This window comes from Solea solea, chromosome 17 (assembly GCF_958295425.1).
Source record: "Solea solea chromosome 17, fSolSol10.1, whole genome shotgun sequence".
Taxonomy (NCBI): Eukaryota; Metazoa; Chordata; class Actinopteri; order Pleuronectiformes; family Soleidae; genus Solea; species Solea solea.
Window position 1 is genome coordinate 13,248,011 of NC_081150.1, and position 13,907 is coordinate 13,261,917.

Below are 13,907 nucleotides of genomic sequence, written 5' to 3' on the forward strand. Positions count from 1 at the left end.
AAAAAGTAAGTTTACAACTCCCTCCTCAATGGGGGCTCTTCACTCTCAGGTTGCGGGGACCTGAGTGACCTAGGAAAGTTAATTAGGAGGCGAACAAAGAGCGAGCTGGAGCAGAATGCCTCGCCTCTCCTCCAGCCAAAGATGTCATCCATTAATTAGGAAAATCTTTAAGGTGGCCTTATTGAATTTACAGAAAGCCCTGTGGTTGGCGGGCAACAGTTTTTTGATCAAGCCCTGACTCAAACAATGCCTTTCTGGGGGTTAAAAAAAAAGAGAAGAAGGGAGGAGATTGGTGGTAGTCGAAGGGAGAGAGAGTGGGGGAAGAAAAAGAAACGTATGGGTTTGCAGTGCAGTACAGTTTAATGGGGGGTGGGGGGGTGGCTTGCCAATTGTGACAGCTCAGATTCACATGGGTATGGGGGGGCATAGTTTTGGGATGATGTCATGCAAAGGCAACCTGGGGGCTTGGGAAGTAAAAGGGAGGGGGGGGGGGGGGGACGCTGAGCTTGAGCCACAGGGGCCACTCAAAGTTAACATCGCTGCCTGCAACTGGGCCAAAGCCTTTTCTTCTGGCTCAGGAGAGGCTTTCCTGAACGCCAAGACCTCCACCACTCCTCCTACTCCCTCGTTCACAAATTACACACTGCTTTAAGGCTAACCCCTCGCTAACTGACTAGCTAACTGCCTATTCATCCCTGGCCCACTATGAATATATATATATTTAAAACTGGGAAAGCTGTAATGTTGCTGCTTTTACAAAACTTTAAAAAAAAGCTTCTTTAACTTGGTTACATTTTACATCACAGTACAGTAGCAAAATAACATTATGTTAATACTTCTTTTTTTTTTTTAAAGTTACGTTAATATGTAGATCATATACAATAACACCATATCATTTTCAATTTTCAAGTGTGAATCAGAATGATCATGTTGGAATTCATCCTCCCTTATGTCCCACTAACTTTTCCCATTGTTATTAACAAGCTATTACTTAGTGATTACCATACAAATAAGATGATATTAACATAATATTACTTTCCTATTATAAGGGAATTACCACACGAATACTGATTGACATTCAAAGCATTTGGGGTATACTTCAAATTCTGAAATCTTTTTATTTTTTTTACCTAATTCGAAATTAGGTAATGGTCAGTTTTAAGGTGCTGTCGGTGATTCAGAAAAGTTGAAGTTGCTTTATGATTCTTGATGAGTTGTCAAAACAGAACCTTTATTCATTTCACACCTACAGTCTAACACAGAGTCTCAAATGCATCTCCTGTCCTGCCAGCCACGCCCACCTCATCAGTAGTACCACACTCACCTAGATCCCCAGCTGCAGCTCATGCTCAACCAAGCTACTATACTGTTCTTGACTCGCTCTCCTTCGCATTACCCTGGTAAACTTGGCTTTATTTGTTGTTGCCTTCTGGTTGCTTCATCCAATTGCTGTTCCTCTGGATTGTGCTTGTGTTTTGACAGTAAATCTTACATCCAATTCCCTGCCTGTTGCTTGTTTGTGTCCTCAATACACACGTTACACAAAGACATAAAAACCTGAAGATAGATTGTGCAATTACACATTAAATGCAAGTGACAATTATTGAAACATGTTACTGAGTATTTGAACAGTTTTAAAAGAGGACACGGGTATGCCTTTGCTCTCCTATGAAGTACAAACTATCCTCTGTCTTAAAGGGCCTTCACTTCACTTTTTTCTTTTTCAAATTTCCAGAGATAAATGTGTTATTTGAGCATCAGATAGTGGATCTGAGATATGCGTGTTACTGCAACAACAGAGGAAAAAAAGAATAAAATTGACAAAAAGACGACTTCCCTCAAAGAAAAAAAAAACCTCCCCTGGGGATGAAGAAGGCGGAGAACCTTGCAGAGAAAGTATTACTCATTAGAAAGTTAAAAAACAAGTTTAAAACAACTTTTTGATTTGATTAAAAAGGTGCAAAATAGGCCAATGGAAAAAGTGCCTGCCGCCAGTGGCCTTGTGAACCTGGGCAAGCAAAGTGCCACTGGTATTTATTCTCTAAAGATGTGAGATTAAAGTGAATAACAACTTTATTTAGAGAGCGCTGCCCCCACCCCTCTCTTGTCCCCTGTACCACTCTTTTTGTCAATTCTAACAAATTTTACGAGTTAAAGATCTGCAAAAAATTAATTAAATAAAGAAATAAAGAAATAAAGAAAGAAAGTGGTGAAATTTAATACATTTAATAAAAGCAGCATCATAATGATAAGTATATTCTTCATTTGACCATGTGGAAAAAAAAAGGGTGAAACAGCCCTTTAAGTTTTATATGCCTTAATGTGAGAGCAGAAGATGCCACTTATAGAGAGTTATATGGGGGAAAATGCCACTTACCAAGAAGATCCTGGATTAAATTAAACAAACCAATGGAAATTAAGTAGATTAAGTAGTCATTTTAAATTGAAAGACTAACTCAACCAGACTTTTATTACAGTGGCTGTTTGTATCTTTACCCAGAGTTATGCTCTATATCACAAAAAAACAAACAAACAAACAAAAGCACCTGAAAAGACAAGCTGCTGAAAATCACATGCATCTTCATGCCATGTGCTGTCATCCCACTCTGACCAAGCATCTACTGGGGCATGAACCCCCTCCTCACTTCCCCACCCAGTGGAGTAGGACGGGTGGGGGACTAATTTGAGGGGAGGGGCGACATGTTTTGTTGCTTGTCAGAAACAATCACTCCCGGCCCATTACATTACAGGACGTCGTGCTTCCATTGCTGTAACTCACTGAGCTCTGGGGGGGGGGGGGGGGGGGGGGGGATGAAGAAGGCGGAGAACCTTGCAGAGAAAGTATTACTCATTAGAAAGTTAAAAAACAAGTTTAAAACAACTTTTTGATTTGATTAAAAAGGTGCAAAATAGGCCAATGGAAAAAGTGCCTGCCGCCAGTGGCCTTGTGAACCTGGGCAAGCAAAGTGCCACTGGTATTTATTCTCTAAAGATGTGAGATTAAAGTGAATAACAACTTTATTTAGAGAGCGCTGCCCCCACCCCTCTCTTGTCCCCTGTACCAGCCCACCCGTCCTCCCTCTGTTCTGTTTGGGCACTGGGGGTTGTCAGACTGGGTTTATGTCCAGTTCACTGGAGCTAAAAGAAGTCAGTTTCGTGTCTTGTTAGGGAACAAGACGTCTCTGCCTCTCAGGAGTGATGAGAAGTGGTCTGACTGAGCAGGGTGATCGGGGAGCAGGACCGTCCCCTGGAGGCGACCAGCAGTGAGGAAGTCAATGCGGCTTTTGTGTCGCTGCTGTCGGCTGCGTGTTTGGTAATTATCCCCCCCCCCCCTCCCCTCCTGTATATGAGGCACAGACAGTCTTTCCATGAGAGATCCATCCCGAGCAGCTCACGGAACAGTGCACAACACACCATCAACAAAGATTAACTTCTCACAGTGCTGTGGAGAGTTGTGATTGAGGGAGACGTGGCAAATACGTGGAACCCTCTCTTGTGTGACGGGCCACTGATGAGCAGATCTGGACAGTCAGACTGGTTTAGACACCTGTAGAACTAATGGACGAGGATAAAGCACTCCCAGTTTACATGCACATCCCTCACCCCATTTGCACATGATTTTAGATTTAAATACCTCTCTTACTTAAATAAAAACTACAACTTAGACCTGCATTTGGGATGCTATAAGTCCAGAAGCATTAGATGGTGTAAACGAACATGCTTTATCAAAACTAAAAAAGAGAAGAGAAAGAGAAAAACACATTATTATGTATGACATGCTGTGATTGTCAGTAATGGGCAGCCCGTGGCCAAGTGGAAAGGCAACTTGGCTTGTAACTGGCCTTTGCCGATTCGAGTCCCCAACAGGTAAAAAAAAAAAAAGGTCTGGGGTAACCCTGAGCAAGGTCTGGGGTAACCCTGAGCAAGTACCCATCCCCCATTGCTGCCTGGGTGCTGCTCAGTGGCTGCCCACTGCTCCTCATTCTCGTAAAGTTGAATTAGGATGGGTTAAATGCAGACTAATTTCTTTCTTTCTTTCTTTCTTTCTTTCTTTTTATAATACATCATTTGGAAGGATTATTTTCCAGTATGAAATGGAAATATCAACTGGAACTTTAATAAATGTGAAAAAATAATAACATCAGAGGCACTTATTATGGGGGGGAAAGTCTCCTAACAAAAGTTAGAAATGCTAATATCTATCAACCAATCACATGGCAGCAACTCAATGGCTTTAGGGTTGTGGACATAATCTGCTAAAGTTCAAACTGAGCATCAGAAACTGCTCATGCACAACCATCTCTCCAGACTTTATAGAGAACGATCAGGAGGGGAAAAAAAAGCAAATTTCGAGTTGCAGTTCTTTGGGTGAAACTGCAGAATTGATGCCAGAGGTTGAAACTTGTATTGAGGAACTTTCCCCACTCGATACAACCCAAGTATGCAGAAACTATCTCTGAACAGAATAGCGCTCCTGCGTCTTTCTTGGATGCCCTGTGTACCTAATAAAGTGGCCACTGAGTACATGATCTGCACTGTATTTCCATGAACTTCTTGTCCATTAGCACCGACACTGCCTTTAAAAGGTCATCGCCGTCGCCTCAGCTTCTCCGCTCTCATCATCATCGCTCTGATTCTAAACCTTGTAATCACTGTCATCATTTTCTTCACCATCCTCATCGTCACCATCACCACTGCCATTATCATATATATCCTACTTACCATCATTGTCCCCTTCTTCACCGTCTTGTCTAACCTCTAACCATCATCACCACTATCATCTTCATCACCATGCAGGTCTATGTCAGTGACGTTTTCTTTGTTATATTGCATTTCTGTCAACTAGAAAAAAAAACCCCATGTTGATTTTCTTTATTTCTTTATTTGTCAGTAGCATTTGATTCTTCCATTTAAAGTGCTGGATTCAAACCCAGATCGGTCCCATTCACAGGCGCAGCATAGTCCTGCCTTGATCTGCGTCAATTGTCATCCCGGGGCTCAGGGGCACTTCAGTGGCCAGTATAGTGGGCGAAGTCAGGGCTAATCCCTGGAGAAGGGGAGACTCACGGGAGAGGAGAAAAGCAACAATAACCAAGTCAAGCGTATTAAATGAAAGCGAAAACTCTATTATCACTCACCTCAATTCCCAGCAAAGTTGTGAAAATCGGGGTTAGTTTGTGATTCGAGTCAGACGCAGAGGGAAGAATATGGGGGTCCCAGTGGGTTGGGAGACTCACACGACGAAAAGGGCAATATTCTGGAGAAAGGGGGAAGAAGAAAGCCGCTCTCCCATCCCGACATAACCATTAAATGCAGTCTGACTTTATGCTGTATGGAGCGGGAGGAACAAGAAAGGAGGCACAGTTCTCCGATGAAAGAATGAGGTTTTTGGCGGATTAGGGACGGACCGAAGGATGAAGAATAACTTCTGCATAACTTTACAGCTATTTTCTCTCCCCACGCCAAGAGCCAAATTTAAGGCTGAACTGGTTTGAGTTAACCTCTTTGTGATTACCCAGTCTGTGTCTGTCCCATGGAGGGAAAAGACTCATGGGCCTGTCACACACCATAGTCTCAGGTCCCAGGCTGCACCAACACAAAACATTATAATGCTGCACTTATAGAACATTTTAACATGCTTGAGTATTTCAATTCTCTTAGATCCACCTCATTGTCTTAAGGAGAGAAACACAGTTTTTTTATGGTCTACAACTATTTATAGGGCTACAATCAGTCTACTACTTATTTTTCTAGCTTAAGATTTGACATGATTTTTACATGAAAGAGTATTCAGTTTCCTGCATTTTCTACTTAAATGTTGGTCGATGATTAACGCTATGTTCAAGCACTGACGCATCAGTATATGTTGCAGTAAAAATTTAACACTGAAATAACACATCATTATCATTTCATGCACCTTTTGAAACTTTAAGTACATTTTGTTCAAGAATATGTACTTTTATTTAAGTAAGCTTCCAAAATACAGAACTTTCTGGTCACGTTTATCTTTTTTTTTGTTTGTCTTGCTCAAAAAGTGAAGGATGGATTTGGATGAAATTTTCTGGAGATTATAGATTATAGATTATAATCAAAGGGAAGAAATAGCAGAATCTGGAATCACTGGTGTTTCATTGACACTATGTGAAAGTGAGCAGCCTGGTTTGTAATACACTGGTATAAAACATTTAAACACCCTTATCTTCATAAAGCTTATGCACAACTTTGATTTGTTGTCTTCTAATGCCCAGATAACCAGTTTATACGGTAATTACATATCTTTTTTATTTTATTATTCCACTTTCTTTTTTAAATGGCCATATGCTGTAGCCAGTGACATGCTCCAATTCAAGAGGAGATTCCTTTGACTGAGCCTTGTCATTGCCATCTCTCCTGAAGGGCTCTCATCACCACCACCATTTAATTTATAGGCCCTAATTAGTGATTTTTCCATTTCAGTTTGGCCATGGTAATCTTGATGCTGCTGATTAGCCAGACAGAGGAAAGACGAAAGCTCTAAAACACATGTTCAGTGCACACTTCAGAGTGCTCTATAAAAATCCACACGTTTGAATAATGACGGTAATAATGAAATGTGTGCTTTTTGCCTTCAGGAGATAAACCAACAAGCGATAAAAGCCAGAAACCACAAGGTTGTAGCCAAAATCATTCCCTCTCATAATCGCCCATTAGAAAAAAAATGATAAAAGAATGGGGAACATCTGAACAATTAAGTGAACTTTGGTCAGGCGATGAAGAGTTAATGAGCTGCCGGGTGTCATGTGAAGTGAGAGGAGCATTAACGGCCAGAGTCCACATTTAGCCTCTTTTAGCTCGGGCTGTGCGGCATGCAGGCGTCAGAATAGGCCGTTAATGCTGCTGAGCTCCCCCCCCTCATTTTCATTAGGCTCTGATGACTGCGTAATTGATGCGGCCTGCAAGTTATCAAGAGCCACTAATTTCACATTAACGACCATTGACTGTAGCTGCTTGATTCGAGGGGGTTTTTGACAATATTCACAATCAGGATTGGAGCCCAGATCGTTTACCTTGACTGTGTGATTATCTGGTCTGAGCTACACACACTCCCACGCACACACACACACACACACACAGATAGTTGGATTTAAAAATATTCATTAGACATTTTTTCCATGCTCATAATAATACAATGAACAAACATTGCCGTTTGGTCCTGTACTGCTGTTGCTCTTAGATTTTAAATGTATATATTATTAAGATATTGTTAAAACACACACAAAAAAAATCATTTTAATCATTTAATCATTTTGCTGCACGGATACATGATCATTATTTATTATGTTGGCCTTTGGTGAAGCCTCTCTTTCAAACATATCAAATCACATTTGTATACGTTATCTCAAAGCACTAATATTAGTAAAATAGTGAGGCAGAGACCATTTATAGAGAGAATAGAAACCAGACACACAATGCACAAGCTCTTGTCGTCAGCAGAAAGAAAAAACTCCCCTTAAGCAGGAAATAATATCTGGTAGAACCATATCCTATAACCAAACGCATTGTTCCCTCACAGTGGCGTGCGCAGACATTTGGAAGGACAGGGGTGGAAATTAAAAGGGCACTTACTGCGCACCGGTGGGGCAGACGCCGCTAGTGTATAATTTCCCACATTCTCATGCACCTGTGTAGTCTTATACTGGGACATGACATATTTACAGCACATTTTCTATAAACGGCACCCATAGGAAGCAAAGTTGTAAGGGCATCTTATAGGACACTGCATCACTTTTCTGATTTATATTTCCTTTATACTTCCTGTTTTACCATTCTAGAGGGCCACCACTGTTCCCTCAGCTCATGTGATGCCACCCATGGATGTCATGTTTCACACCAGGACTTAAAGTAACAGAACGACATCCTCCATCCATCTATTTTCTACCACTTTATCCTCCACATGAGGGTCACGGGGGGAGATTTTAACGATTTAACCAGATTACGATGAGGCTGATGATGATTATGATGATACTTCCTTTTTGATGTGCCCCAGTAAGAGTGGCACATGTAGAAGTAGAGTAAAGTCAAGACAAAGCTTTACAAATGACAAAGTATTGATAAACACATACAATCTAAAACTTGTAACCAAATGTTGTTATTATTATTATAGCCTTTGTGAACTGTGTTTTTCTTTATGTAAGATAAAATATACAGCAAGCACAAACTCTTATTTTGCTGCCTGGGCTTAAATCAGATCCTCTGCTTGGTTCTGGCCACTGAGCCTGGAGTTATGAGATCTCGCGAGATTTCACGCTGTCACATGATCACGTTGAGACACAACCAGGAAATAGTTGTTTGTTTGGGGTGTGAGAGGAGCAGCTGATGCTCTCTCTGTCTCTTTCCTGTTTTCCCACAATGTTTCTGTCCACTCACTGTCCGTTTTTCGTTTTACTAGTAACACATTTTTACCCTCGCGTGTCCGGTAACACGGTGGACCTCGGCGCTGCAGACTTAGCGGACAAAGCGAGACAATTCCCCGCCGTTTTCGAGCCTGCACCTGGTGGTTCTTCGTCCTCCCTCAGTCTGCTGCTGTCTTCGTTCCCTGGAGACCTGGAGATCAGCGAGTACTGCAGAGACCAGCTCCTGATCTTCGGACAGCGGTATGAGGCCTATGTGAAGTGCCTGGTTCCTGCGGCTCGACCCGTCAAAGTGTGTGAGAACTGCTTCTCCAGCTATGTCAACCTCAATGAAACCTACACTAACATCACAGACCAGGTACGTTATAAACACATTGTCACATGAGTCACGAGTGTGGAGATATGACTGACTGGCAGATGACTTCAGACCTGACAAACAAAGAGGAAACACAGCTCTGTCTGTTCCTTATCTGACTTCTAGTCAGTGGCACAGTTTAGATGGACTATTAGTTTAGTTTTATTTATTTTGTACTATTTAGAAATACTCAAAAACTGAGTGCAGGGAGAGGCAAAAAACACAGGCCCATTTGAAGCCTCCACCTAAACAAAATTCACAATACTCAGGATTAGTTACACATATCAGGTAGTTCAAGGGCCTGTCTTCAGATTTGTATACGTTTTTATTTTGTGTTTAAAAACCAGGACATATTAATGATCTGTCCACACTTTGTCAGTAATTGTGTTTACATTGATTGCCACATTCTGTTATAAACCTGATGGAGAGAATAGTCTTGAGTGAGACATGGCCATGTATCAACATTTTCTGAGGTTTTTAACCTGAATAAGCTCATACACAGAATAAGCAATAATCAAGCAGTATTCTAGTAAACAAAGTCAGGGATTTTTTTTTAGGTCATGTGACCTTTGTGGCATTTTCTAAAAGCTTCCCTTGTTGGAAATACAGTTCTGCTAAAAGCGTGCTGCCTCTTTTTCTGTTTCACTTTCATGACTGACTTTTTGATGATTGTGTTAACACAAAACTTAGTGGTATCTGTTCCCTGCTCAATCTGTACAATGTCCGACAGCACAACCTGTAGCCGAACAACTCAATTCAATGCAACAGGCCAAATCTTTGTGTATAATGATTGCAGATTTCAGTTCATGAAATAAAAAATGATTGTCCATTACTACTTTTTACACCTTTTAGTCAACAAAATGACTTATGCATAATATATATATACAAGCAGCTAAACTTCAAATGTAGAATGTAATTCACTTCATGTTAAGCCTTGGTTGTATGTTGTCACTCTGCAGGTGGGTCCTGGGAATGTGAGCTGCAGAGACAGTCTTCTGCGCAGTGATCGGTTGATGGTAGTATTCGTGTTGTTCAACAACCTTAAAGACCTGTGGGAAAAATCCGGCTGTAGTCGTAAGTCTACTCTCTTTTTTCCAACTATGTACTTTTTTGATATTTTGGACTTTAGCAGTGTCGTAAAAAGGATCTGACCCTTTGAGCTTTTGACTCGCACACATATAATGTGTATACATTTAACCACAGGGGTCAGCGTGCAGGGTCAGTGAAGGTCTAATTAGTGGGCACTTCTGATACTGGACACCCTGACTGTAAGAGAGATAAAACATGAGATTTGGGCTGATATCACTAAACCAAGATAAATTAAACTTTGCTCAAAGTACCAACGCAAAATCATCTCCACGCCCAGTCATGAATCACATTTATCAATTACTAGGTCTAACAGAGTAATGTCTTTATTTTTCCGTTTGCACAGACTGCATCACTAAAGGATTTCAAGGCCTGACCAATGACACGCTTGCCTTCATGACGATGCTCAACCAAACTCAAACCTGCTTCGATACATATCGACAGGTACTTCCTACGTTAGGCAACGATTGTCAGTCCGTGTTTCATAATTTCATCTTTGGAAATTCACCCTAGTGGCTGCTGTCCTTCACTTGTCTTCACAGGGCAATCATACTGAGCTATGCCAAAAGTGTAAGAACACGTATAAAGACCTGAATGAGCTGTACAGGACATTGGAGATGGATCTAAACATGTGTATTGACGTAGAGGATGCGGTATGTAGCACCTTCTTCTTTCTTAAGATGAGAAAAGAGGAATCAGTGGTTCCTCTCTTACTCATTTATTTTTCACATGAGGGTGTGGGTGTGGGGCCAAAGAGGCCTTCGCTCTCACACTCACGCCTATTGTCAATTTAGAGTGTCCAGTTAACCTCATCTGCATGTTTCTGGACCATTGGAGGAAGCCTGTGTACCCAGAGAGAACCCAGGCACGCACAGGGAAAAGATTCATACTCCACATGGTTTGTGTAGAGGCAATAAGTGTGATTTTCGTAATACCATTCCTACAGTGAGAAGTTATGTTGCTTAAGTACCTACTTTAAAAAAAAAAAAAAAAAGGGGGAATTGTGATAAGAAAAAAATGACATGTTGTGAAAAAGGATTAAAGATTGTCCTCCTTTGGTTAAAAAATGTCAGAAAGTACAAGAATCATGAAGAAGGATGTGAAACATTAATTAGAGCTGCGCGTTATAAACTTCCCAAATCACAAACCCCTGGATACTATAAAAGTGTCAGAACAAAGACCTAATGCTGCTGAAGGAACAATAACACTGTCCTTAATTGCCGTCATCGGACAGGAATTTTATCTTGCATTTGCTCCTTTGCCTCGTTTCAGATGAATATTACGCGCAGAATATGGAGTAAGACTTTCAATTGTTCCCTGCCCCGTGAGGAGACGGTGCCTGTCATCGCTGTGTCCAGCTTCATGCTCTTTCTTCCCATCATCTTCTACTTGAGCAGCTTCCTTCACTCGGAACAAAAGAAACGCAAGCTCATACACCGTGAGTAACCAGCTTAATTCACCCATTGTCACACACGGGGGAGATTTTTTGACAGGGATTTGAAGAGTTTTAGGTTTTTTTGGGGGGGTTGGGGTGACTGACTGTGACGTTGGAGTTTGGCTCGAGGGGGGAAACAACAGCACTGCATCATTTAACAAGATTGCACTTTAAATGTCTGTGTCGCTTGATGTGGTGGGCTTGAACTTGAAGGTTCTTTCCTGGAACTTTATAGGCAGAGGGCTTGAGTGTACAACAAATGGTGATGGTCAAGTAGAATTTGATACAAGATTACAAGAACCACTTGTACGAACACGTTTTTCAAAATGATTTTTGAAGTGATTTGAATTTTTTCTTTCATGTTTTTATAATTAAAATTTCCTCTGTAGAATGAACAAGGACACATACAGATGTACTCCTTTCTCCAGAACACTTAATAAACAATCCCAGAGTTATTTATAAAGAGTGAAGCAATTAAAACAAACATGACTTTTAATAATTTTTTTGTTCACCATGGCTTGTCCATTTTTATTTAACAAATACTAGTTTAAAGCAACAGTATGTAACGTTTTAAATGAGAATAACTCCTTCACTAACTTTTCTTGTGATTTTGGTGGGCAGGTAGGAACACTGCATGGGGCATGTTTCTTTTTTATGACAGTCAGCATGTTCAGTGTTGATGATAAACTGAGCCTCCTTAAAAAGACTTAAAAAGTCGGTAAAAATCTGCGACATTGACAATGTGTTTTAGTTTGTCTTTATTTTATTGCTTTATTTGATTGAGGGACAGTGCAATGTAATGAACAATGGTAGCACGGAGTAGAACCTGCCTTATTATATTAACAGGCAAGTCATTAGGCAGGTAACAAAAAACCAATGATAAAATACACACAAATAAATGATACAGAAATAAAAAAAAGAAAAAAAACATTTTCTTAAAAGTCATCTAAAAGTACACTATATAAGTATTTTTTTCCCTAATTCCTGTGGGAGATGTGTTTACTCGTATGTCATTTCTCTATTTGTGCAGCAAAGCGAGCAAAGTCGTACAACAGCTTGATGAACATTCAGGACAAACAGAACTGAGCAGAAGGCGATCACTGATACGGAGGCCTGGAGTTACGACCTGGAAGTAAATTTGACCTCTCGTAAAGGTTTGACACACCTCCACTGAATGTTTACGACCCCCTCTGTCCGCAGCAGCTTCACCAGCTGTTTTCTGCGGGCTGTGGTACCGAGTAGTATTGAAAGGTCTGGTATGAAGGAGCACAGGACATGAAACCAAAAGTGAAATGCACTGGATATTTTATTGCACAAAGACAGACTTGGTGGCACACTGAAGAATGAATTTCATGTTACGTCAAGCTTCTTCTTCAAATGCAGTAAGTGGTGTTAGAAAAATGAAAACATCCATACATGTAGACGTTGGCTGTAGCATTTATCAGTGAAGCAAGTTTTGCAATTTAACATCAATCTCTTATGACAGTTTGTCTTAATATAATGCATTTCTTATAATAATCACCGTTACTGGCAGAATTAGATTAGATTAGACCTTTATTTTGAGTTTCTATTAAACTCGCCCTGTCCGACTTCTCTTCAGTCTGTCACAAGAATGAGCAGCAAGTGAGTAATAGTGTGTGTGTGTGTGTGTGTGTCTCTGTTTATGGGTTAGGGTGAGAAATGGGTTTTCTGTCTCTAATACATATCCTGAAGAGAGCAGCAAAAAGGAAGCACTTGATGTCCATTAGTGGTGACATGTATCTGCTGTAAGAAGAGGGGTGCACATCAACAGGGCAGGGGTGATAAATAAAGACCCACATAATGTAAGAGCACTCTGAAGTGCCACTCTGTGATGCTTCCTGTTTTTACCCCCCCCCCCCCCCCCCCATGGTTTCATAAAGCTCTGAATGTGTTCTGTTGTCGTCCTTTTCTAATGATGTTTAACTTAATTTGTTAAGTATTTTTGACTGCTTTCTGTGAGATGTACTGAGATGTGTAATGTGTAGCTGTTAAAAATGCATTTGCAGTAAAGTAATGCAAACCCTAATCGCCTAGTGTTGAACCCAAATAAATACATTTGTGTAATGAAAATAACACACACGCACATTTTAACGTGGTAGTCTATTTGTTTAACTTTGGAATAGTAGTCTGGTGTTGTTATTTAGCCTGTCGGAGGTTATTCCATGCTTTAATTACTGTTGTTCCCCGTTTAATGCGTGTCAGGAAACCACGGTGGCCTCCGTATACCAGAAGGTATTCATTTTTTTTTTGTTTGCATTTTAAAAAGCACACTCCGGCTTGTTTGGACAGAAATGTGAAGCTCAAGATGGCGGCGCCGGGAAAGCAAGGCTCAGCCAATTTCTTCCATCAAACCCCCCCCTGAATGTTACACACAGGACCTTTTTAAAAAGCCTCCCTTGTCACTTCAAACCTATGCCAGGCCTGTTTCATCCTAGTAAGCCACTGTCATGAGCAGCAGTTGTGCTGGCACTATAATGAGCCCATGTTGCACAGTGGTTAAAGCTGCTCACACAGGCACGGACCTTGTTCTCAGGTTATGTGGCCTTGTGCTTCTTGCAACAAGGCTTTTCCTCCATCATTAGCAGCTAATCTAAATATGGGATAAAGATACTTGGCTGAA

General features: G+C 40.9%; 1 protein-coding gene across 1 annotated transcript; it reads left to right on the plus strand.

Moving 5' to 3' along the window:
• The first annotated feature begins 8,162 nt into the window (after window positions 1-8,162).
• ostm1 (osteoclastogenesis associated transmembrane protein 1) lies at window positions 8,163-13,378 on the plus strand. Its single transcript, XM_058614326.1, has 6 exons — window positions 8,163-8,748; window positions 9,705-9,819; window positions 10,178-10,275; window positions 10,374-10,484; window positions 11,104-11,269; window positions 12,297-13,378. Exons 1-6 carry the CDS (start codon window positions 8,356-8,358, stop codon window positions 12,350-12,352), a joined length of 939 nt encoding a protein of 312 aa, XP_058470309.1. The 5' UTR covers window positions 8,163-8,355; the 3' UTR covers window positions 12,353-13,378.
• The last annotated feature ends 529 nt before the right edge of the window (window positions 13,379-13,907 follow it).